Source organism: Canis lupus, chromosome 33 (assembly GCF_003254725.2).
Source record: "Canis lupus dingo isolate Sandy chromosome 33, ASM325472v2, whole genome shotgun sequence".
Lineage (NCBI taxonomy): Eukaryota > Metazoa > Chordata > Mammalia > Carnivora > Canidae > Canis > Canis lupus.
This window is the reverse complement of record NC_064275.1, coordinates 31,275,495-31,301,946: the sequence shown is the minus strand read 5'-3', so window position 1 is coordinate 31,301,946 and position 26,452 is coordinate 31,275,495. Positions and strand designations below refer to the sequence as shown.

General features: G+C 54.1%; 1 protein-coding gene across 1 annotated transcript; it reads left to right on the top strand.

The window, feature by feature from the left end:
* Positions 1–917: 917 nt before the first annotated feature.
* FAM43A (family with sequence similarity 43 member A) lies at positions 918–3,466 on the top strand. Its single transcript, XM_025473293.3, has one exon. It carries the CDS (start codon positions 987–989, stop codon positions 2,361–2,363), a length of 1,377 nt encoding a protein of 458 aa, XP_025329078.3. The 5' UTR covers positions 918–986; the 3' UTR covers positions 2,364–3,466.
* The last annotated feature ends 22,986 nt before the right edge of the window (positions 3,467–26,452 follow it).

Genomic DNA, 26,452 nt, shown 5'->3' with positions numbered 1-26,452 from the left:
CAGAGAGAGAGGCAGAGACACAGGAGGAAAGAGAAGCAGGCTCCATGCAGGGAGCCCGACGTGGGACTCGATTCTGGGACTCCAGATTACACCCTGAGCCAAAGGCAGGTGCCAAACCACTGAGCCACCCAGGGATCCCCTGGATTTTTTTTTTTTTTTTTAAGATTTTATTTATTTATTCACGAGACACACACACAGAGAGAGAGAGAGAGAGGGAGGGAGAAGCAGGCTCCCTGCAGGCATCCCGCGACCGGGGGTCACGCCCTGGGCTGCAGGCAGGTGCTCCACGGGGCAGGTGCTCCACCGCTGCGCCCCCCGGGGTCCCCCATCTGGGTTTTTCACGAGGCATCTCAGCCCAAGCCGCGTCCGCGATGTCATGACGGTGAGTGTCGGGTCACCGCGGCGGGGATGGCTCCTGGCCGCTGGTCCTGGGCGGGGGGCTCGGTGCGGCCAGGCACCTGCTGCTGGGCGGGGCGCGGGCGCCGCGCTGTCCCCCCGCCCCCCCACCCCCCCGTCCCGTCCCGTCCCGTCCGCTGGGTCCCCTGTGAGGATGGCGTGGGGGCGCCGGCTCAGCCCCTCCGCGACCTTGCAGCGTGGGGGCGGGGGGCGGGCGCGCGGGCCCTTTAAGGGAGCGGGGCCCGCGCCCGGGCACCCCCCGCGGCCCGCGGCGAATGGTTCGCGCCGGCCCTATAAGTAGGGAGCCCGGGCGCGGGCGGCGGCGAGGCTGCGGCGCCGCGGGGACCCGGAGCGACCCGGAGCGACCCGGAGCGACCCGGAGCTGGCGGCCGCCCCCGCAGCCCGGCATGCGCCCCCCGCGCCCCCCGCCGCCCGCGTCTGAGCCCCGGGAGCCGCTCGGGCCGCGCGCGTGGCCGCCGAGGCGCGGGGGGTCGGGCGGGGCGGGGCGCGGGCGCGGGCGCGGGCGCGGGCGCGGGCGCGGGCCCCGGCGGCCTCCCCGCGCTAGGCGCCCCCGCGGCCCTGCCCCGGAGATGCTGCCCTGGAGGAGGCACAAGTTCGAGCTGCTGGCCGAGGCGCCGCGGCAGGCGGCCAAGCCCAAGGGCTACGCGCTGCGCCTGCACTACTCGGCGCTCGGCTCGCTGGCGCGGGCGTGTCCCGAGGGCGCGCTCAGCCGGGTGGGCGGCATGTTCCGCTCCAAGCGCAAGAAGCTGCGCATCACCAGCGAGGACCCCACCTACAGCGTGCTCTACCTGGGCAACGCCACCACCATCCAGGCGCGCGGCGACGGCTGCACCGACCTGGCGGTGGGCAAGATCTGGAGCAAGAGCGAGGCGGGCCGCCAGGGCACCAAGATGAAGCTGACGGTGAGCGCGCAGGGCATCCGCATGGTGCACGCCGAGGAGCGCGCGCCGCGCCGCCCGGGCCACCTGTACCTGCTGCACCGCGTCACCTACTGCGTGGCGGACGCGCGGCTGCCCAAGGTGTTCGCCTGGGTGTACCGGCACGAGCTCAAGCACAAGGCGGTGATGCTGCGCTGCCACGCGGTGCTCGTGTCCAAGCCCGAGAAGGCGCAGGCCATGGCGCTGCTGCTCTACCAGACGTCGGCCAACGCGCTGGCGGAGTTCAAGCGGCTCAAGCGGCGGGACGACGCGCGGCACCAGCAGCAGGAGCTCGTGGGCGCGCACACGGTGCCGCTCGTGCCGCTGCGCAAGCTGCTGCTGCACGGGCCCTGCTGCTACAAGCCGCCCGCCGAGCGCAGCCGCAGCGCGCCCAAGCTGGGCCCCATCACCGAGGACCCGCTGGGCGAGCAGCAGGAGCAGAGGCTGCAGGAGGAGGAGGCGGACGAGGACCAGGACGAGGACGAGGACGAGGACGAGGAGGAGGGCGAGGACGGGCGGCCCGAGGGCTGCCTGGAGGAGGAGGACGCCGAGGACGGCGCCGGGGAGCAGGCCGAGGCCGAGGCCCGCCGGGCGCTGGCGGCCGCCTTGCACCTGGGCTGCGGGGACCTGCTGGGCGCGCGGGAGGGCGGCGGGGGCTCGGCGGGGCCTGTGCTGCCGGGCGCCCCCTCCGCCGGGCGCGCCGCGCTGTCCCAGCTCATCCGCGGCCTGGGAGCGCTCAGCTTCGGCAACGACGTGCGCAGCCTGCGGGCCGACCTGCGGGTCACGCGCCTGCTGTCGGGGGACAGCGCCGGCTCCCTCGAGGGCTGCCCCGACGGCCCCATCGACGGCTGCACCGAGGGCTGCACCGAGGGCTCCATCGAGGGCTGCGCCGACGGCTCCATCGAGGGCTGCACCGAGGGCTCCACCGAGGGCTCCATCGAGGGCTGCGCCGACGGCTCCACCGAGGGCGGGGACCCGGACGCCCCCCCGGCCCCCGCCGCCGGCCCCGAGGAGCCCTGCTCGGGCTGAGACCTGGCCCCCGCGGGGACCAGCCCACCCCGGCCCCCGCCCGCACCCCGCGGCAGGGAGACGGTTTGTCCGAGGGTCGAGGCCCAGAGGCGCCGCCCTCCTGCTCTGCACGGGGTGGGGGGCGCGGGACCGGGGCTCAGGGTGACTCGGAGATGTGCGGGGCCCACCCGCAGGGACGCAGGGAGGCGGGGCTGCGGGATGCCCGGGCCTGCTTGGCGAGCCCCACCGGCTGCAGGCCCACTAGCTGCAGCCCCCACTAGCTGCAGCCCCAACCCTGCAGGCCCACTAGCTGCAGCCCCAATCAGCTGCAGGCCCACTAGCTGCAGCCCCCACCAGCTGCAGCCCCCACCAGCTGCAGGCCCACTAGTTGCAGCCCCCCCACCAGTTGCAGGCCTACCAGCTGCAACCCCCTCCCCCAACTGCAGACCCCCGTTACCGGCTGCAGCCCCCCCCCCCCCCACCAGCTGCAGGCCCTCGGGTTTCCTGTTTGCCTGAGCAGGAGGCATTAGTCCCTCCCCTGACCCCACCGACTGACAATGTGGGGGGGGAAGGCCTAGCGCTGTCCTTAAAACACATTATCCTTTTGGCTCTCACGAGGACTTTGAGGCTGCAATGCCACCTCTCTGCCCCCAGTCTTTTCAGTCTCTTCGGCAAGAGCCTGGGTTGTTTACCTTAGACTCAGACCCTTGACGTTCTGCCAAATTCCTCAAATAACTGTTTGGGGGTGGGGGCGGCGGCGGTGGAGCGATGGAAGAAAGTTGCAATTTGTTTACAGCGAAAGACATCTAATATCTAAAAAAAAAAAAAAAAAGTTTTTCCTTTGAAGACACACTTTGCTCCTGCTCAAAGGACGTCCCTTCCTGATCCTGTGTAAAATATTTTGCACTGTTGTGAAGTATTTTTGACTTTTTTTGTACATAACTGTTCTGAGAGCTAAATGTTTATATCTTTTGCTGTGCAAAAGGGACATGTAAGATGTTGTTCAGTTGTATATACAGAAATGTGTATAAAACATCTCGTTATTTTTTAAGAGTGGCACCGCTCTGGTTCTGTTTGCACAGGGGGCCGTGGGGAGAGAATAAAGAGGACGATGTCACAGCACAGGTGAGCGTCTGGAAGTGCTGCTGAAATCGCTGGTGGTGGGGCTGGAAGGGGGCCTGCCCCCCCACTCCGGGCCTGCCCAGGGTCTGCCCTTTGCAGTGCTTGGACGTGATTCCAGAAGGGGGGCCCGTTTGCATCGTCCTGCGCTGCCATGGTGTGTCCGTGGTGCCCGCTGTGGCCGGGCCAGGCCTCTCCTCCCCTTGACTGCACCCTCTGTGTGTGTGTGTGTGTGTGTGTGTGTGTGTGTGGTGTTGGGGGGCGGTGGGCTTTTTCTGGTCTCTCCGAGTTAATTCTTGGAGACGCAGGGCGAGTGCTGGTCCTCAGTCCCGGACTCGTGAGGTTATTTAGGGAGGAGTGACTTTTGAGGTATTCTGAGGTTTGGCACCTTCTGGGGTTCGCCTTTTCCTTTACAACTGCTCAAGGGGCTTTACAGATCAACGGGGGGCCTGAAGAAAGTGCCCGGGGGGCTCTGTTGGCTGCGGGGCCGTCTGTGGGCCCTGGGAGGAAAGTCCGGGAGAGAGAGGAAGGTTGCTGGGTCCTGCTCGCGGCGAGGGCGAGTGAGTCATGGGCAGGTGGGGCCGGGTGGGGAGGTGGCGGAAGGACCTATTTCCTTCCCTTCGACAACACAGCGTGACCCAGTGGGGGACCGGCGCGGAGGTCAAGGCCCACAAGACCTGCTCGAGCTTGGTCTGTGTGTGTGAGTGTGTGTTTGTCTCGGGTTTTCGGGCTCTCTGTGAGCTTGTTTCTGTTGTAAACTCCAAACAGATGTCCCCGGTTCAGCTACGCCCGATCAGCTGCAAGCTGTCCTAAGGCGCTGCCAAAACTGCCTGCCTCCAACTATTTGTTCCCTTTGCCCCTTTGGGCTCCGTTTCCTGTTGCAGAAATGAGTCCCACTCCTGGTCTTCCCTGCCGTCCGGAGGCCGCTCTGCTTTGTTTTCACCGTGATTATGTTTTGGGCAGCGAGGCCCAGTCCCCAGGAGCCTGGAATCCGTTGCAACCGAGGAGGAAGGGAGGGCGAAAGATTTTCTTCCTAATTAACAGGAGCGGTTTAAGCATAAGATTAACTTAAAAAAAAGCAAAGGGTTGGCGGGTGGGTGGGAAATAACTCTAAGATACTCAGAATCACTTCGTAAGGGCATTAGGACAAGGTCCAGGCCTTGGAATCTGTTCTGTCTGGTTTGGTCGCAAGTCCCGATCCTTCTCCCCAAATACCCCAGATACACATCACTGCATGCAACTGAAAACCCCAGGTAGAGAGAGGTCAGGGGAGTAAGATCCCGCGGGCCTTCCCCGCAGCTCTCACCTGACCGGCAGGCAGCTGTGTGGCCCGTCACTATCTTGCATGACTGGATTTCACATTTCAAGTTATTTTCACCCGTTGCCAAGTTCCTCTGCTCTTTGAAACTGGTGAGAACATCAAAGAGGGTGAAGATCATAGGGTGAATTGTTGGTGGGGGGGCAGGGTCGACATGTCTTTGTTCTTTTTTTATTTTTTTATTTTATTTTATTTTTTTTAAAAGATTTTATTTATTTATTCATGAAAGATACAGAGAGAGAGAGAAGCAGAGACACAGGCAGAGGGAGAAGCAGGCTCCACGCAGGAAGCCCGACGTGGGACTCGATCCCGGGACTCCAGGGTCATGCCCTGGGCCGAAGGCAGGCGCTAAATCGCTGAGCCACCTAAGGATATCCCTGTTCTTTATTTTTAAGGATTTTTTTTTTTTTAAATGAGAGTTTGGGATTGGGGGAGGGGCAGAGGGAGCCTGAGAGCCAAGTAGACTCCCCACCGAGTGTAGAGCCTGCCGCCCCCGGGCTTGATCACACGACCCTGAGATCCTGACCTGATCTGATATCGGGCGCCCCTATGCGTCCTTGTTCTTAGCCAATTAATGGTCTAGTGACGATGCCGAGGTTGGCTTCTACCTGTGACTGACGGAGGCATGGCGATTGGTCGGAAAGTTCGGACAAATGGCATTTAAACCAATGCCATCAATAAATATAGGGCAACTGTCTCTCCAGAGTCTGATTTTCCCAGTTATCTGATTTAGAAACAGGGAAGGTCGAGGAAGGAGGAAGAAGAAAATAAGCAGAATGCAAAAGAACCGGTTCCCTCCCAGGCTCCTGGCTCCGGCCCCTTCCCTCGACTTTTTGGCGTTTAGCCCCACTGCACCCCAGAGCCCTCGGGCTGATGTAACTCTAGAAGAGATGCGAAGGTGATACGTGATTCACCTCTTCTTACATCTCAGTCTTCCAGGGATGATATCACTAGTGTAAGAGGAGAAGTTTGAATGAAAAAAAAAAAAAAACAAAACTGAACACTAATTTGCTCCTGACACTCGTAGGGGAAAGAGTGGTGTGTCGGAGAAGTTAGATGATGCTCACCTTGCAGGGAGCACCTGGAGTCTCGTTTCCTCACCACATCTGGCTTTTCCTTCTTGAAGGAGAGGCTCATGTTTCTGCTTCGCGTAACCTGATGGTACTTTAGATGCAGTGAACGCTTTCCACCTTCCTCCTCAGCCCGACTCCTGTGTGGCCGACAGCGTGCTTGACAGCGTGAAATGTGGAGTGACGTCGCGGCCAGAGAGACCTTGCAGGGCGGAGGCTCTCCTGACGGCGAGATCGTCCTCCCTGTCCTTTGTATCCTTGGCTGTGTGCTGTGTGCCGTCGGGGGGCGGGGGGGGCGGGGGACGGGGAGGTGGGACAATGCGAGCACATGGTCGTCCGCAGCCGCCTGGGCACCTAGGACCACATGTCGTCAGGGGGGATGGAGAGGTGGGACGACGCCAGCCCACGGTGGTCTGCAGCCGCCTGGGCACCTAGGACCGTCGGTGGGCGATGGAGGAGGCACCGGTGCCAGGGCTCAGGGCACCGTGCACTCCGGGCACCAGGTGTTTGCGCCCATGGCCACATCTGGCCCTGCCTTTATGCAGCCAGGCCTTTCCTGCTCCGGCCTGCTGCTCTGTGTCCGCAGGCCACAGCGTTCCTGGGGCCAGCCCCCGCCCCCGTGACCTGCTCCGAGGGGACCCCATGTGACAGCCTTGACTGAGCACCGTCATGCCAGCTTGAAAGGTGGGGGGGGGGCTGGAGCTTGACACCCATTCCTCCTCTCTGGGTCGGTTCCGTGGCGCCAGCCAGCGGCATGGTGTGTCTCTCACCTCCCCCCCAACCCCCCCGGAGGGTGGCCCCTCTCTCCGGCTCAGTCCCATCCCATTTCCTCCTGGAACGCATCACTTTCCTCTGGCTTCTCCGATTGCCCAGCTTCCCACACCTTCCTGTCTTCATTTCTCCTCCTTCTCACAAGCCTCACTCAGATCCTACACATCAAAGGAAGCCCAAAGTTTAAGGGACAAGCACCCCAGACACACAGTCAACAGCTGGCAGCAGCCCTGCAACTCCTGGGCACGCGCTGGCCCCGCCGCCCATCTCAGACCAACAAACTGGGCCTTCAAGGGGGGGTGTCCTGCGCGAGGTCACCCAGGCTGCAGACTCTGGAGCCCACGCTCTTCTCACATTTCTCCAGCTCTTAATGCTTAGAACCAGATTTTTATTTTTATTTTATTTTATTTTTAAAGATTTTATTTATTCATGAGAGACACAGAGAGGCAGAGATACAGGCAGAGGGAGAAGCAGGCTCCATGCAAGGAGCCCGATGTGGGACTTGATCCCAGGACCCGGGGATCACGACCTGAGCCAAAGGCAGATGCTCAACCACGGAGCCACCTAGGTGTCCCAGAACCAGACTTTTAGCTTTGGGATTCCAGAAAGTGGCAGTTGAATTTCTCTGCGATTTCCCCCTTTCTCTATGTTTCATGCATGGCAGATGCTTGATAGTGTCTGTCACGCCATTCGTAGACGTGGCACTCCTGCCACCAGGTGTGAATGAGTGTGTCCTGGCCGCCTGATGCTGGAGGTGGAAAGGGCGGGTGGTGTCTTTGGGGCCGGAATGCTCCGGGTGGGTGGGGAGGCGGCCCCCAGAGGCACCTGGCTCCTCTCACTTCTGCCCTGAGATCTGGTCCGACGAGACCTCACCCTAGAAGAGCAGGTCTAGTTTGAGGGTGGGGGAGCTCTTCCCATTGCATCATGATTATTAATCATCCGTGTCTGTCCTGGTCGCCTGGATAGCCAAGGACAGGCGTGTGTCTTCAGGCATCTCTGATTCACCAAGCTTAGCACAGAGCCTTGTGGTAGCTGGCGCCGGGAAAGGCTGCGGAGGGGCAGGAGGAGTGCTCCGGCCAGGGGAACTGTGGGACAACAGGGCATTGCCTGGATGGGGGAGTCGAGGCTCCTTTGTTTTTTGTTGTTCCTTTTTTTTTCTTTTTTTTAAAGATTTTACTTATTTATTCATGAGAGACACAGAGAGAGGCAGAGACCCAGGCAGAGGGAGAAGCAGGCTCCACGCAGGGAGCCCGATGCGGGACCTGATCCCGGGCTTTCAGGGTCACCCCTTGGGCTGCAGGCAGGTGCCAAACCCTGCATGGGAGCCCGACGCGGGACTCGATCCCAAGACCGCGGGGGTCACGCCCTGGGCCAAAGGCAGATGCTCAACTGCTGAGCCACCCAGGGGTCCCTGTTGTTGTTCTTTTTGTTGCTAGAGAGAGAGATGGACAGAGTGTGAGATGGGAGGAGGGGAGAGGGAGAGGGAGACAGGAGAATCCTTAGCAGGCTCTGGGCCCAGCATGGAGCCCAGTGTGGGGCTCGATCTCACGACCCTGAGATCATGACCTGAGCTGAAATCAGGAGTTGGCTGCCTAACCGGCTGAGCCTCTCAAGGGTTTGAGGACATATATTTATAAAAGAGGGAGGATTGGGGTTCAACTGACTCCTCTACATGAGGTAGACTCGATTCCTAAGAGTTTCCTTGGAGCTTCCCTGGCCTTCCTGGGGAGGGTTGGTTCTACTTTGAAGAAAGATGGTTTATTTGGAATTGGCTTTGGATGGAGTTGGGGTCCCCTTCCTGCTCATGTCAGCCCCAAGGTTATAGCCTCAGTCCCTCGGGTTGGAGTCACACGAAGGCTCAAATGCTGCAGCAGGGCAGGAAGCCCCCAGGAAGAGCCTTGGGGGCAGGCCTCAGGCCTCGGAGTGACCTGGAGCCCCTCCCTCTGCAGTAACCTGATCCAATCACTTCCCTCCGTGGCCTCAGGCCCCTCAGGAGCGGAGTGGACTGGTCGGTTTCGCAATAGCAAGGCTTCCAGCATTAGTGCCATGAATTGAAGGAGAACAGAGGTTAAGTTCGGGTGTGTTCCTGCATCCCTACATCCCATCCCTAGTGGGACACAATAGAAGACACCTCTGACCCGGGACTCTGGGGATCAGGGCTCGTCTCGGGGACCCACTGTGGCCTGGACCCCCCGCCCCCATCCAGGGTTTAATGTGGAAGTGCTCTTGGCTAGGCCAGGCAGCCCTTCCACCACCTCAAAGCTCGGAGGCCTCAGTGGGTCCCAAAATGGGGACCGACACTGAATCTGAGGGCCAGGTCAGGGCCAGGAAAGGGAGCATAAGAGGACTCGCCCAAGGTGGATCCCTCAGCAGGATGCAGCCAACCTCTTCCCAAGGCACCACCCTGCCCTCCCCTCGAGACTCAGCAGGACGAGCGGGGCCCCCCCTCGGGGCCGTGGCCAACTGTGTGTATGAGAAGCTCCCTTCCCTTCTGCAAGGGGTAAGCTCCGTGATTTTGTCTCCTCAAGCTATTGTTTCACAGCCTGCAGTGGAAGTCTCTTCCCTAAATGCCCTTTTTAGGGAATTAACATTTTATTTTTATTTTTTAAAGATTTTACTTATTTATTCATGAGAGACACACAGAGAGAGGCAGAGACCCAGGCAGAGGGAGAAGCAGGCTCCCCACTGGGAGCCTGATGCAGGACTCGATTCCGTGACCCCGGGGTCATGCCCTGGGCTGAAGGCAGCTGCTCAACCACCGAGCCACCCAGGCGTCCCTAGGGTGTTAACATTTTAATAGAGGACTCTTGAATCTTCAAAGCCCCTGAGATATAAAATGCCAAATAAGAAGGGGTTTGGGGGCACCGTGATGGAAGGAGGCAGGAAGAAATATTTTGGTGCAGGGAGTACCTCTCCTCACTTTACAGATGTCCTGACACCATAACCCTCTTCCCGAAGGTTCCACTCTTGCAGCTGAACTCATACAGAAAAAGAGAAAGTAAAGAAAAAAAAAAAAAGTGCTGTTTCCAAGGTCATGTGAGCTCACGGAGGGTGGGTGGGTGGGTGGGGCCACAGGGTCCGCATCAGCACGCTTTCAGTTCTGTGTTCCAGTTCAGGGCTTGCAGATGATTCCCAGGCACCATCTCAGTCTGCAAAACCAGCAGCAGCAGTTCCTTATTTACCGCTGCTGTCTGTCGTCCGCCAAGGCCTCCTCTGCAGAGAAGCTTGTCTTTGCCTTTGCCTGCCACGTTGCACCCCAGGGCCCCCGATTCCTAGATTCTCAGGGAAAACTCTTCACCATCTGGTGTCCAGTGGGAGAGCTCATCTCTTTAAAAGAGCACCATGGGGGAGCCCTGGGTGGCTCCGTGGTTTGGCACCTGCCTTCGGCCCAGGGTGTGATCCTGGGGTCCCGGGATCGAGTCCCGCGTCGGGCTCCCTGCGTGGAGCCTGCTTCTCCCTCTGCCTGTGTCTCTGCCTCTCTCTGCGTCTTCCACGAATAAATAAATAAAATCTTAAAAAAAAAAAAAGAGCACCATGTCCTTAGGTGCTCCTGGTTGTCTTAGACCAAACCACGCAGTGCTTGTCCAAAAGGGATGTGCAGGCGCCCTGAGCCGTGGGAGGCCCTTCCTCTCGTACCTGCCGCAGTTGTTGCCGCAGAGGAGAGCTCCCAGAGTCCACGGCTGACCAGACCTGTTTGGACGTGTTCACACTGCTGAGGTCAAAGGAAGTCTTAGCCTTACACTGGGTCTCCACCGTTCCATTCCTTGACCTCGGTCTTAGCAAATGTCCCGTACTAGCTGACAGATATGGGGTTGGGTGGTTGGGGAGGGTGGCAGGCCTATTCCCGTGCACAAGGCTCTACGGAATGGCTGGGCGAAAACCAGACTTGAGATCCGGTGCCAGCCCTGGTTTTCCTAGACAGTCGTTCTTTACCTCAAACAAGTCTCCTTCGGGGGGCCAGTTCTTTCTGCGAAACGGAGATAGTAATATTCAAACTTCCTCTCAGATTGTTTTGAGGTCCAAAATCTAAAAAATTGGACGAACAGGTGCTTTGTCAAGGGTAGCGCAGGAAAGGAGTGGCTGCTCCTGGAATATTTAGATCGAGATAACAGTGGGGACGAGTGAGCCTTAGTGGGGCTCCCCCATAGCGCGAATGTGTCATGGGCAGGAACATTTTCCATGAAACACATTCCAGGACCGACGGAGGGAAAACAGGCAAAATGAGAAGTAATCTATTAAGAATAGGAAACAGTAGGTGGGTATCTAAATGGCATGCTCTATGTGGAAAGATTATGGGCTAACTTTCCGTCTGACGCTCCAGATAGCCCTGTGTACTCCGTGGCTCTGTCTCCAGCCCAGTCTCTTCCATCAGGTGTGGCAGGAGAGCGTGGCCGCCGCCTGTGCTCTCTGGTGGGATTTTTATTTGTTCTTTGTAATGGGATTCATTTTGTCGGCGTGTGATCATCAGCCCGGATCATCTACCGTGACTAGGGTCCTATACTCAGGCACACACACGTGTGCGCGTGCACACACACCCCTTTCCCAAAAACTTTCCACAAATATTTGCAATCATAATTTATTTATTTATTTTTTAAGATTTTATTTATTTATTCATGATAGACATAGAAAGAGAGAGAGAGAGGCAGAGACACAGGCAGAGGGAGAAGCAGGCTCCATGCAGGGAGCCCGATGTGGGACTCGATCCCGGGACTCCAGGATCACGCCCTGGGCCAAAGGCAGGCACCAAACCCCTGAGCCCCCCAGGGATCCCCTGCAATCAGAATTTAATTCATCTCTCAGACGTTTCTGAAACGGACACAGTCCTAAACAATTCTTTAGATTGCTTTGTAGAAATGTGGAGGTTCCGGGTTTTTATTGGAAACACTCTAGATAGAGCACACACAGGAATACTTAGGATCCTCTCGTCCTCATGAAACTGTGGTGTGCGTGTGTGTGTTTGTGTTCCTGTGGGTATGCCTGGGACTGTGCTCAAGGGTGAATATGAGCTGTACCGTAAACTCAAGCTGTTGTGGTTGGCGTTAGTGTGAAACGATCAGTGAAAACTCATAGCGCAATGAGAGAGCTATGTTGATCCTCCCACATTCCTGCCAAGAAAAGCTTCAAATCGCATCACCCTTTCCTTTCCATTGTGCTCTGAGTTTTCCTTTTTTGTTTATTTTTTTATCTTAAAAGGTCCTTAACCTAACAGAAATCACCAATTTCCTTTAAGAATGCCCTTTATCCCTGGAGACCATGATCCAAAGACGCCTGCCGCTGGGATGGCCGTCAATGCTGGTTTGCTCAGGATGGTCCCAGTTATGCCCGAGGTCATCGCATAATAGGAGCAGAGCCACCATTCACTCTCAAAGTGTCCTAGTTGGGTGAGAGTGATATGGTTCCCCAATCTATCACATAGGTAATTTTGACCTTAACCATCACAGGTCTTCATTCATTCATTCCTGTGCTCCCCATCACAGGAGAAACATGTATAACGTATCTACTGTGTGCACTTATAATGCACCTATTGTGTGCCAAGCACTGTGCTGGTTGTGGAGGTGGGGTGGGGCAGTCTGAGATGGGGGGGATGAGGGTGGGAAACAAGGACAGAAACGTCCAGCAGCCCTTGCCCTCATGGAGCTCATAATCCAGTGGAAAAGACCAAAACATGTAATATCTATCCAACATCAAAGGAGGTGTGGTCAATTTTGCGTGTAAAGAGTTGAGGACACACAGAGGATGGGCAGCCAACCCACCCCAATCCATTCAGGGGAGGGGGGTAGTCATAGAGGGCTTCCCATGAGAGACGATCATCCTCTTCAACCATCAAAATGGTCTCAAAGGAGTCATGAAATATTGCCTGATTTAGGTTCTAGAGGAAGCATAGCTTTCTAGAGCTTTTTTTTTTTTGGTGGGGGGCTGGGAAGGTGGTTGGAGGATGTGTTTGAAAATCTACCTGCAACCTCTCTCCAACCCTGTACTTCTAAACGCCAGAATAAGATTTGGGTTTCCTTTCTCCTTGGTCCATTTCCCGACACGTGAACTTGGCAACCAGAAGGAATAGAATACGGTGGGTAGAATTAGGGTGAGGCATTCCAGCTGCTTTAACAAATCTCCTACTCACTGGCTTAATGTAGTAAGAGCTTATCGCTCACCTATGCACTGTTCTGAATGAATAGTCTTGGTCGTCGAACTGTCATTCTGGGGCCCAGGCTCTGTCTGTATTGTGACTCCACCATTTTCTGGAGCAGGAGTCCGCCAAATTGGGCCTGCCGGCTGCTTGTGCGTATGAAGTTTTACTGGAACACACTCTCACTCATTCGTTCACCTACTGTCTATGACGGCTTTGCATTATAAGAGCACAGTTGAGTAGCTGCAGCAAAGACTGCATAGCCCACAAGCCTAAAATATTTATTAATCCAGCCCATCACAGAAAACATTTGCTGACTGCTACCCCAGTGCCTTGGAATTCTCTCCAGGTCTTCTGCGTCTACCAGACAGTGTCCTCCAGTAGATTAAAAAAAGAGCGTGCACGATCTTTTGGAGATTTTAATGGGCAGGTCTGTAAGGGACACACACAACTTCTGACCACGTCCTGTTGGCCAGAGCTCAGCTCACAGCGACAGGTACCTGCAAGAGCAGCTGGGAAATGCAGCCTCGTTCAGGTATATTTGAGCAAAGACCTCAGGAGGGTCAAGGAGGAATTGCTATTGACAAGAGGCTGTGAAAGCATATGTATCATTCGGTTGGCGCCTGGTCCCGAGGGCTGTTTGGGTTTGCTCAGGACCCAGAGTTCGAGGAACTTTTCTTTTTTCTTTTTTTAAAGATTTTATTTATTTATTCACAAGAGACACAGAGAGAGGCAGAGACACAGGCAGAGGGAGAAGCAGGCTCCATGCAGAGAGCCTGACATGGGACTTGATCCCGGGATCCCAGGATCATGCTCTGGACCAAAGGCAGGCACCAAACCGCTGAGCCACCCAGGCGCCCCTCGAGGAACTTTTCTGAAACAGATGGTGCAAACATTCGCTCAGGACTAAACGAAATGATTGAGGTGGCTGTCTCCTCTACAGGGGGTCTGGGAATTCCTGGCATCTTGGGAGCAGATCTTTCTCCTGAAGACAGCCCAGCGCTGGAGGGGCAGCTCTGGTGCTTGAAAAGTCCTATGATTTGCCTCCCTGCGGTGTGTCACAGGTGTCAGTGGGGCTGCAGAGGTGCGGTCAGCTCATTGTTCCCCAGTGTGCGGGGCAGAGCAGAGGCCCTCGAACTCCCTTCTGCTCACTTGAGGGGAGATGCCTGGTCTTCTTCCCCACAGAGGCCCAGCTCCTCCCCCCGGGGGGCCGGACGCTCACGAGAGGCACAGCTCTGCTCTCTAGGCGAGAGTGGGAACTGAACAGATGTGGGAGTGGTGGCTGCAGGCTCGGGAAGGGCCACCATGGACTCCAGGCCCCAGCCGGGGGTCTAACAGAGGTGTCTTGTCGGAGACGTCTCTACCAGCCGGCAGAGTCTGCGCACGGACCCAGAGGGTGGGCAGGACGGGGAACTTGCACTCTATGCTTTGTACTGTGTATTTTGTTTATTAGCATGGTATATGTATAATACCCTAATCTAATTTTATTTTATTTTTAAACAAGATTTTATTTATATATTATATATATGATTATACAGAGATTATAGCTATATAAAATAAATAAATAAATAAATATATATATATATTTATTTGGAGAGAGCGAGTGAGAGCGCGCATGAGCAGGAAGGGCAGAGGGAGAGGGAGGGAGAAGCTGAAGCAGACCCCACGTTGAGTGTGGACCGGACCCAGGGTTCGACCTCACAACCCTGAGGTCACAACTTGAGCTGAAACCAAGACTGGAGGCTTAGCCGACTCTGCCACCCAGGCACCCCCCCATCTAATTTTATTTTACTTTTAAAAGATTTGTTTATTTTAGAGAAAGAGAGGAAGCACGAGCAGGGAGAGGGGCAGAAGGAGAGGGAGAGAGAACGCTCGAGGAGACTCCCCGCCGAGCACGGAGCTGGATGCGGGGCTCAATCCCGGGACCCTGAGGTCACGACCTGAGATAAAATCAAGAGCCAGACGCTTAACCAACTGAGCCACCCAAGCACACCCCCTAATCTAATTTTATTTTATTTATTTTATTTTTTATTTTATTATTTTTTTCCCTAATCTAATTTTAAAAGAAAGAACTGCATAATGCATTTTAGAAATGTTTTAATTCAAAATGGTATTTTAGAAAAGGCTTAGGGGGGGGGATCCCTGGGTGGCTCAGCGGTTTGGCGCCTGCCTTTGGCCCAGGGCGTGATCCTGGAGATCCGGGATCGAGTCCCTCGTCAGGCTCCCGATGCATGGAGCCTGCTTCTCCCTCTGCCTGTGTCTCTGCCTCTCTCTCTCTCTGTGACTATCATAAATAAATAAAAATTAAAAAAAAATTAAAAAAAAAAAAAAAAGAAAAGGCTTAGGGGACCTGACAGGGTTTTTTGGAAATTTACTGCCACAGGTGCTAATGGAATATGGCCTCGCTTTCTTAGCCTTTATTCTTTGATATGTTTAGAGATAAACCTGCAAATAGTTGAAATGCATGTGCTATTATCAAGGGGGAATGAAAAGAAGAAAGGAAGGAAGGAAGAAAAGAAAGAGGAAGACAAAGGCATTAAGCCGCGTCTTTTCCAGAGGTCACCACCCCCGGGAGACACACAGGGTCCAACTCAGAGGCTGGCTCGCAGCCCCTCCCTCCTGCCAGGCTCCTCGTGTGACGTTGCACAGAGAAGTTCAGTCCCCGAGGTCTAGTGCCCTCGTTTGTGAGTCGGGATCCTCGTGCTACCTTATGGTATCGTGTGGTTCAAAGAACATCAAGACTATGAGCCACTTTTTATGGAAAAGTGTGATACAAAAGCCAGGAATTTTCATTGCTGTCCTCTGGGAGGGACCCGAAGGGCAGGCGTCGGGGGGCCCCGGGGGGTTGGACACTGTGCGCGGTGGCCGAGTCTGCTCTGTCCTGTTTTTTTTTTTTTTTTAAAGATTTTATTTATTTATTCATGAGAGACACAGGCAGAGGGAGAAGCAGGCTCCAGGCAGGGAGCCCGATGGGGGACTCGATCCCAGGACCCTGGGATCATGCTCTGAGCCAAAGGCAGATGCTCAACCGCTGAGCCACCCAGTCGTCCCCGCTCTGTCCTTCTATGTTACTTCCTGGGGGTGCCGCTTCCCCCAAACTTCTTGGGGGTGGAGACCCGGTGTTTCCTCAGGATCTGCATTACAGGAGGCCAGATCCTCCCTGGCGTGGCCCCACCAGGGACTGTCCCCATGGGAGGCACGTCTGGCCAGCACGCTATCCTCTGTCCTGAGGAGGAGGCTGCCCTTCCGGGTTGGTGGCACTTCTCTAACGTTGTAAGGGATACAACTTTCTCTCCTGATGCTCATAACCACTCACGGGGGCAGGCAGGGGAGGCATCAATGACTCAGTTTTCAGGTGAGAGACCTGGGGATTAAAGAGTAGAACGGAGGAGAAAGGAAGACTGCTGACGAGTGTTCAGCGCCTACCGTATGCACGGCCAAAGCGCGTGCACCGCACGGAGGTGGAGTATGTAATGGGCAGATGGGAAGTCTCACTCTCCGGGTTGAGGCCCTATAAGCACAGAAGGACACAGGACAGAGGGATTAAGGGCCAGGGATCCTGGGAGCCTGGGTGCAGGTGGGCAGCAGAGTAATAGAGAGGGGTTGGTGGGGAGGCTGGGCGGGGAGGTGGGCGCTGGCCAGTAAGAGTCTGTGGGTGGGGCTGGGGCCACAGCTCCCATTATGAGGCTGTCATCAAAGTGCCCAAATAAATAAGGGTTTGCAATTACAGGGAGACGTGGGTTTGGGAATCTCCCAGCAGCGGGCCCAGATGTTAATTAAGCCCAAGATAGGTTATTATCTCTCTCCATTGGATTGAACAGAGGGAAATTGATGCAGATGGCAGGTTGGGGACTTGCCCATGTGGCTGTTATGTGTCATTATTTCTGGTTTTTAAGAGGAACCCAGCCCGGACCTTTGGGGCACAGCCGAGGGGCAAGGCCAATTTTCAGTGCTAGTCACTGAGGACATTTCCCACCCCTCCCTCATAGTTACAGAAGGGCCTGGCCAGGCACTCAGCATTCGCTCCATGGCTTTCTGGAACCACCTGGCTGCCGCAGAGCCCAGAGCAGAGTGTGGGAGCGCAGAGCGCAGGAACCCTAGAGGCTGGTCTGTCTTAAACATCTCAGTGCAGATGGGCAGGGGAGGTAATAAAATGGTTAACAGCCAGCATGGCATGTTCCCCCCATCTGAATGGACGTGGGCCAGAGAACTGGCCTAGCACACGTCCTGGGGGACACTTTAGGGCCAGCTGCTAACTCTTTGCTGGGTCTTGGACAGGTGTGTGTTTCGGGGGGAGCCCAGAGGAAGAGGCTGGGTGGCCAGGGTGGCCCAAGGAGGAGGACTGCAGGGAAGCTTGCTTTAGGGACTATTTACCAACAGATGTGGAAACAACTCAGCCTTTCACCAGCCGGTATGGTGCTCAATTAGCAGGACGTCAAGCATGAGAACAGCGTGGTTTTTATCTGTAAATCGATTTACAAATACCAAAGCTAAAAAAAAAAGACAAATATCAGAGTTTTTACAATAATAATATTTTTATAATAATACTATAATAATTATTATTATTTTATGATACTATTTTATTATGAATAATGATATTTTGTCCCTTCACAGAAGCACCAAGGGGCTCTGCTGTCGTGCCTCCTTCGTAACGAGCAGCCTTTTTAAAATTTATTTTTTATTTTTTATTTATTTATTTTTTATGAGCAGCCTTTCTAATAGCAAGAGGATGTTCCTGATTTGCTAGTCAGGGGTCAGCAGGCCTTGGCTAACTCTTTGCTTTGGGGTTGGGGGGTGAAGTAAGTCATTTTTCTGCGATCAGCATCTTCCCCCAGCAGGGATTTTTGTGTTGTTGCAAGATAAAATGTTCCCGGTAGGTAGTCACCTGGTCGTCCGTCCCTGTCTACCTTTGTAGACCAAGTCGCTGTACATTGATGCAAAAGTTAGGTTGCTTAGAATTCAGCTTTTTATTCCGAGCATCCATTGAAACGCCTGAAACAGAACGTGCAGTCCAGGGGGGATTCCAGGGGCAGGGGCTGGGTGGCCACAGAGCTCCGGGGGCTGGAGCCGATGGCTGTTTACGCGAAGGAGAGCTTCTCTAGGGGATCCCTGGGTGGCGCAGCGGTTTGGCGCCTGCCTTTGGCCCAGGGTGCGATCCTGGAGACCGGGGATCAAATCCCACATCGGGCTCCCGGTGCATGGAGCCTGCTTCTCCCTCTGCCTGTGTCTCTGCCTCTCTCTCTCTGTGTGACTATCATAAATAAATAAAAATTAAAAAAAAATTAAAAAAAAAAAAAAAAGGAGAGCTTCTCTGCCAGTCCACGAGGCGGAATTACAGGGCACGTCGCCCTTTGGTTGGCAGCCTGGGACGGGGGTCTGCGATAATTTTGAGGCAAGAGCAGGGGAGTGACATGCTGTCGTTCATGCTGTCGCTGGCTTCAGCCACTGCGGGAGGACTGATTCTCAAGGACGTTATAAAGATTTCCTACGTTGACTTTTACTGTGCGTGGAGACCCGGGACGGAGGGCGGCGCGTGGGCACAATCACGACGACCAAAGGGAGGCCTGGCTTACTTCTGAGCCTTGACCTTGCTTCCGAAGAGCTGAGTAATCACACCACCGGCTATAAAATGATGCTGGTGGGAAGACGACGTTCTGGAAGAGTAGAGTGACCTCGTTATGCTCTACCTGGCAAAGACAAGTGACTTTAATTGTCTTCAGCGGCTCTGTTAAAAGGCTGGCTGAGCATTCGGGACAAGCCTGAGAGTAAACAGGCAGGCCTGGATCCCAAACGCCAGTCCTCTGCGCGGATCTTGGGGATTAGAGACGCAGGAAAGAAGCCACCGACGCTGCTTGGCCGGTAGCATCTGCTGCAGCTCACCCGGCGGAGGCCTCATCCGAAGATGTAAGGAGTCCTCACTTAGGGGACCCTAATGTGTTCTTGCATTTCTTTTCTTTTAATTTTTTTAAAAGATTTTATTTATTCATGAGAGACAGAGAGAGAGAGGCAGAGACCCAGACAGAGGGAGAGGCAGGCTTCATGCAGGGAGCCTGATGCGGGACTCGATCCCGGGACCCCGGGGTCATGCCCTGGGCTGCAGGCAGCGCTAACCGCTGAGCCACCCGGGCTGCCGCTTGCATTTCATTTATTTATTTATTTATTTATTTATTTATTTATTTTGCATTTCTTTTAAATGAACATTTCTGAGATGACTACAATCCTGTTAAATGCAGTTAAATCACACAGGAATGTTCATAAAGGATTTTTAGCACAATGATTAACTTTCACAAATAATAGCTAATAGATACAGCTCCAATGGTACTTTATTATAGATTTTAATTAATTAATTGGTTGATTTTAGAAAGGGAGAGAGAGAGTGGGGGCGGGGCAGAGGAAGAGCGAGAGAGAATCTTTTTTTGTTTTTTATTTTATTTTTTATTTTTTTATTTTTTTTTTTATTTTTTATTTTTTTTTATTTTTTTTATTTTTTGAGAGAGAGACTCTTAAGCAGCCTCCATTCCCAGCACGAAAGCCCACATGGACACAGTCTCAAACTCCTGAGATCACATCTTGAGCCAAAATCAAGAATTGGGTGCTTTGCCTCCTGAGCCACGCAGGCATCCCTACGATGGTACTTTTATTTTTTATTTATTTATTTTGTTTTTAAAGATTTTATTTATTTATGATAATCACAGAGAGATAGAGAGAGAGGCAGCGACACAGGCAGAGGGAGAAGCAGGCTCCATGCAGGGAGCCGGATGCGGGACTCGATCCCGGGACTCCAGGATCACACCCTGGGCCAAAGTCAGGCGCCAAACCACTGCGCCACCCAGGGATCCCCGATGGTACTTTTATATCCATGATCTCATTTGGTCTTCAGCAGACTTCTGAGGTGGGTAGACACTATTACTCCCATCTTACAGATGAGAAAATTAGGACACAGAGAGAGGAACTGACTTAGAACCACGCTGTCAGTGGTATTAGTGATCACATGGTCACTAACTTCCTTTTTTTAGATGGAAAACCACCTGGAGAGAAGAGACTGGTCTCTTAGTAATTGGAGCAGGACTGACGTGCCAAAGGCGCTTTTTGGGCAATCGTTTTAAGGAAACTACCTAAAATCCAGAACATTATCTATGCAATCCAGGACCTAAGTTTGAATGTTTTTGGGGAAAGAAGAACAGCTTCCCCCCACCCTTGGGGTCAGGCTTGGACCAGAGCCCTTCACATGTGGTCAAAAGGCCATTTTGAACCCATAATTATTCCATTTAAAGCAACAGAAAAGACACAGAGCCTAAGAGATGGGGTTGTAAGTAGGAAGCTGGGGCATTCCGTCCAGCCAGGGAGTGGGGTAGAGAGAACAGATACAGGTGGAGTCTTGGGATCCTCGGCCAAGACGGGGAATTCTCAGTCCCTTCCCTGCACCTATACCTCTGTTTGCTGGGAGCCGTCCTAGGCTTTGGTGGGAGAGGTCCTTGGCTCTGCCCATGCCCACTGCCTTGCCCCATTGACTCCCTGGTGCCTGCCACCCCCCTGCAGACCAGAGAGGCTTTCCCATCAGCCAGGACATGGTGCCAGGCACTGAAGAATAGGAGGCTTGCTCCAGGGCCTGGCCCTCCAGGAGCTTGTGACCTTGAGAGGGAGGGAAAGGCAGAGGCACATAGACCCGGCCACGATTTCCCATACTAGGTTCCTCCACCGAGTTCTCCAACACCATGGAAATGTGGAGACACAGGGGCTGGAGGAAGAGGATGATTCTGATGAGCCCAGAGTGGGGAGTGGGATTTGTGACGGGAAAGAAGGCACGTTAGGCTGTATGAAGGTCCGGGGCACGGAGAGCAAGTGTTTTGGGGTGTGTGTGTGTGAGGATGGAGAGGTGGATAGAGAGCAGGTCACGGAGAGCTTGTATATCCAACAATGTTTAACTTTCCACTGAAAACCATGGGTTTGCAGGACTTTGAGGATGGGCAGCACGGGGCCGCACAGGAGTGAGGAGGGTCTGCAGGCAGAGAGAGCAAGGAGGAGACTGTCCCTGTGGTCCAGGCAGGAGGTGAAGGCCTGGGTTGAAGAGGGGGGAAGCTGGTGATGGGGGAAGGACACATTCCAGAATGATCTAGGAGACGGTCAGGGAAGAGGAGGTGTCCAAAGTGCAGGAGTGCCCTGGGGCCTGCCCATACTGGCTGAGCAGACTGACAGTACCCTCCCCACCTACACTCAGGGGTGCCAGGGTGGGAGCTTTGGACCGGCTATGGGAGAAGTGGTGACACCACAGAAATCAAGAAAGACCGCAAATCAAGACCTTTTCTCCCCAGACAGCTGGTTGTCACGCATTTCCCAACCCACCGTTGCCGAGCGGCTCCTTCGGCTGTGGCTGGCTCAGAGTGGTATCAGGGGCCTTGGAGATGGGCCTTGGCCAAGGGATAGATTTGGGTAGGAGGAGGGTAAGGGAGGGCGCTTTCGGGGAACCCTACACTGTGAGCAAAGGCCCCCCTGTCTGGATACCTCAGGCGGAGGAGGGAGCTGAAGGGGTGCTCGGCGACCAGTTGTGGGCGACCGCCAGCGGAGTCCTGGGTTAGATCTTATGAGCTGACGGGCCGCATGCATCAATGAGATATTCCTGAAATACAGTATATGATGCAGGTTTGTCATGAACTGGCTTATTAGTGCCTGACGTTCATCTTCACGGCATTCCCTGACTCCAGATGTAATGGCTCAGGAGTTACCCTAAGGGTGACTCAGAAGGGCGCCCGGGTGGCTCGTTGGGTGTCTGCCCTCAGCTCAGGTCATGATTCCGGGGTCCTGGGATCGAGCCCTGCATCGGGCTCCCTGCTCAGCGGGGACCCTGCTTCTCCCCTGTCTCTGCTGCTCTCCGCCCCCATGACCTTTCTCTCTCCCTCCCAAATAAATAAATAAATAAATAAATAAATAAATACAATCTTTAAGAACAACGACAAAGAAAAAGAATAACTTAGACATTTTCTAGATTATTATTTAGCAGGGAAGGAAACTGAGTCCAAGAGAGTATTTCAAAGACTTAGGTTAAGCCCACGAGGACTCCAAGCACTTGATTCTGCCCTTTGGCGGGTAGGGATTCGGGTGGAGGCTCGGCCTCCTCGTCTGTAGGTGGAACTGTACCTCCAGCCTGGTTTGCCGTAATGGCTCGTCACGAGGACCAAGCCATGGAGATCCGGGGTACGGATGCCGGGGGTGGTGACTGTACCTATGCCCCTTGTGGTTAAAGGAAAAAGCAAGAAAGATAGAGATGAGTAAAGCCCTGCTGAGTGAAGGCTGCTCAGCAGGGCACAGGGACCGGGCCTCCCGGGGACGGGTGGGGCTGGGGGCAGCTGCGGGTGCTGGGGTGGGTTTCCGCTGCAGCGAGGCCGGCTCCAAGCCCAGCTCCGCTGCCCACCAGTGGGCCGGGTACTGCATCCCTGCGTGCCGCGCGGCCTCCCCTGTCACCCGGGGAATGACCAAAAGTACCCATTTCGCAGGGTTGACCACGTGACCATTACATGAGCTAACTCGGGTGAGGCCTGTAGGACAGTGGCTTCTGACATTAGTCACTGCTTGACATAGATACTGGCTCTGGCTACTTGGCCACAAAGTCTAGAAACGTAGATAATATCTCATCGTGCGCTGTCTCTGACATCCATCAATATCGTTACGATATCACGTCAGCCCATCGATGATCTATTTGTCTCTGTTTCCCGACTTGCTGGTCAACCTGTGTCCCGCCCTTTGGTCCTGACTGCCCAGGCGGCCGCCCTGACCCGCGGGGGGACCCAGGACAAGATCCTAATCTCTCCGTGAAGAGGACAAGGCCTTCATTATACTTATTAATATGGGCCCCACCTCCAGGCTTGCCCAGATGGGTTGTTAGTGCTGCTCTCAGGTGTGTTGCTCACCCACGGCCTGTTATTACACAAGCACACGGCGTACGAGGGATGGCCCGCGCTATTAAGCTGGTTTCGCAAACCACGGTGACCAGGCACGTACTGGCATAAAGATACGCCTTCCCTCGGAGGAGGCTTGGTCCCAGACAGCACGCGGAAAGGGTTCTGAGCCACCTGGGAGGGGGCCGTGGGAAAGGAATGTTCCAGAGACGGAAGGTCCGGAGTCACAGACATGTACCCCGTGTTAACAAGGTTGAACATACAAAACCCCGAGCCTGCAAACCGGAAGCTATGGTGGTGCTTGACGGATGCTATAAAATAGCTCTTGGCAAATAATTCATCTGTTTCTGTAAATACCCAGCTCTCTGGTTTGTTTAATTTTAATTTTAATTTTTTTTTTAATTTTAAGAATTTGATTTGCATCGTTCTGGAGAACGATGGGAGGGCTTTCCTAGGACGGCTTAGCTCTTGAAACACTAAGCTATGGGGTGTTACTGGATTTTACGTTAAAAAAGGTCTCCAAGAGCTCAGGAAGCACTAGATTAAACACAATTAAGCAGGTTTCCTTCTTGCAGGACTTCTCAGAACCTTTAATATGGTAACAGGGCTTCTGAATTTCTGTAAGTTTCCCCCCACATTTATTTGTCACCTTTTTAAAAAAATTGTTATTTATGCATGAAAGACACACAGAGAGAGGCAGAGACACAAGCAGAGGGAGAAGCAGGCTCCGTGCAGGGAGCCCCACGTGGGACTCGATCCCGGGTCTCCAGGATCACACGCTGGGCCGAAGACGGCGCTAACCTCTGAGCCACCCCGGCGTCCCGTGCCCTGGGATGATCTACGTCAGGGCCGCTCACAGCGTGATCCAAGTGGGGTTTGTGGGCCGGTGCTATTTCCCAACCTGTGTTATGACCAGTCTCGTGTGAGGGAAGTTCAGAAACTGAGCATTTAGGAACTTCTGCGGGAATCGACACTACTGGGACATTGGGGGGTATTTCATTCTTGGTAATTTACATTTCTTTAATTTACCCAGGTATATTTTTTTAAATTTTTTATTTATTTATGATAGTCACCGAGAGAGAGGGAGAGGCAGAGACACAGGCAGAGGGAGAAGCAGGCTCCATGCACCTGGAGCCCGACGTGGGATTTGATCCCGGGTCTCCAGGATCGCGCCCTGGGCCAAAGGCAGGCGCCAAACTGCTGCACCACCCAGGGATCCCCCTAATATGTATTTTTAAATCATCTTCCATATATTATTTAGCTATTTAGTTTTTATTTTATATGAACTTTGTTATTATAATCTATTAACATTATATCAGTTTTATTAAGTTTACAGTATGATTCCAGTAAGATTACGTGAAAAATACGTGAAAATACCACAGATTGCTTATGGATGTGTACGTGCGGTAAAGGGCCAAGTCACGCATGTGAAGAACAAACACCAAGTCTGACCAGGGGTTTCCCTTGGGATCAGACGGAGGGGAGAGGGAAGGGGGTGTGCGACACGGAGGCTTCAAAGCTATTTGTGGGGTTTGCTTTAAAAAAGTACATCTGCGTGTGGATGAGAACTAATCGTTGATTGTCAAATAAAGGTGTAAAACTGAAAAAAAAAAAAAAAGTACATCTGCGGGGCGCCCGGGGCTCAGGCTGACGCAGGGCCCTCCCGGGCCGGCCGCTGGGGGGCCGCTTGCCGTCCCTCTGCTGCCGCGCCCCTGCCTGTGCTCCCTCTCGGTCAAATAAATAAATAAGATCTTTAAAAAAATTTAAAGAATACATCTGAAGCATATATGGAAGACGATGTTAGGATCTGACAGAGCTTGGCGGCGGGTGCAAGTCACCGTGTTCTCTGCACTCCCCTGCATTTTGGGTGTATTTCATTAAAAAGAAGTGACGCTCATAAGGCAGGGCACCAACGGGGCTGCCTGACGGCGGGCGAGGTCACCGGGGAAGGCTGGCCGGGAGCCACGATCTCCCAAATTCCTAGAAGGCTGCGCGTCGCCGGCCCCGGGGCCTCCCGGACCCTCTGAGCCGATGCCACCACGGTAAATTGGAGCAAATCGGAGGAGCCTGCGGTTCAGGCCGTGTGTGTGTGAGTCTGTCCAGCTTCATTAGGAGAAAAAAATGAATTGATTACACGTTAAGTGCTACCTGTTCCCTGCTCCTAATAGACACGGAACTAGCAAACTGGCTAAAAATGTGGCTTAAAATCTGAACGACACACAAGCATAAAACCGGGCGTTGTCCTCTCTCTGTCTTAGAAACGTTGAAAAGGCCGATCTAATCAGCCAGGTTGCTGTCTTGTGCCCTGGGCAGGTGCCCCCCTCCTAGTCCCGGAGAGGGGTTAATTAGCTAACCAGATGTGCAGGGCGGCTGGGATGAAGCGTCTCCACTGCCTGGCCCCGGGCGACGAGAAAACAGCCACAAGGAGTCCGCGGGGTGCACCGGCTTCAGCAGCGGTGCCCCGACTCCCGTCCCCCTGGGGCCTGGGGACAGGACCCGCCGGCGTCGGTGCAGGTGTGGTCAGTCGGGACGCGGTCGCACTCGGGCGGGCGGCTCCAGGGCCGGGTGGCATCCTCACAGCAGGGCCCCGGGAGGGCACAGAGAGGGCAGGCACGCGACGTGGGGCGGGGGTGCAGGGGTCCCCCCAGAGCCCCGGGCAGCGGGGCCCGCTCGCACCTGCTCCAGACTCCAGCCTGTGAGACAACGCGTTTGTTGGTTTAAGCGCCCTGTCTCGGGTACTTTGTCACAGCAGCCCTACAAAGACAGGAAGGGCACTTGGGGTGGACTTTGGACTAACACTCATCCTACCTCCTTTTGAGACCTTTGGGTTGAGGAATTGATGTGGGTGGGGTGGGCGTCTCCTCTAGCATCGAGGCAGGGGAACCCGAACAGAATAGGCGATGTCCACGAAGGCTTTTCCCCTGTTACCCGGTTGCCATATTAACTGATAACTCTAGACCAAAAAAATACCACTTTTCTGCGGGAAAAACAAGGCCCTTCCTAGAGAACAGAGCTGATGGGATCCAACGGTATTGGGAGGCCTGCTTCGGACACGGACAGGTATTTACCGAGTGGCAAGGAAGGAGGGAGGAAGGGTCAGACACGGTGTTTCACCTGCGCCCATGAAGCACCTGGGAGCTCTCAGCACCCGGAGGCCGGCATCTCACCCCACAGATTCCGATGTATGGAGTCTGGGGTGCTGCCGGGCATCAGGATTTTTGAAAGGCTCCCTGGGTGATTCTCATGCGCCGTTAGGGTTGAGACGCACTAGTAGAAGCGCCTGCAGATTCTAGGTGTTTGGTTTACTGTATGATGACCGTACATTGAGGAAAATTAGTAAAAGTATTAAAATATGTATGAAAGGGGGAAAACAAATTAAACAAAAAGGTGACATCCAGGATGTGATCAAACTCTGTAGTAACGTCCTCAAATATTCAAATAATGCAACAGCTGTCTTGGAAAGAATAGCCCCCAAAGAGCAGCTCTGAGGTCAGTGGAATGAGTTTGAACCATTTTGTCTGTTGGAGCCTCAGCATAACGGCTGGCATAAAGAAGCTTCAAGAAACAAAACAAAACAAAACAAAAAAGATAAAAAAAGAAGCTTCAAGAAACACTGGCCTGTAAATATTTATCTATTTTATTTTATTATTATTTTTATTTTTTTTTTCCATGAGGTCTCTTTAAGAAAAAGAGAGAGCCGTGGTTCAGATTTCCCTTTGGTGCCTTCTTTTCTTCTCCAAAGAAATCTGGATCATCCTACTTATCCACCAAAGCCTTCTTAATTCCTAAGAAGGCAAACCCAATTCTTTTTT

Bases quoted from the DNA above. Each gene is read 5' to 3' on its own strand.
- FAM43A (XM_025473293.3), top strand. From the start codon at position 987: ATGCTGCCCTGGAGGAGGCACAAGTTCGAGCTGCTGGCCGAGGCGCCG.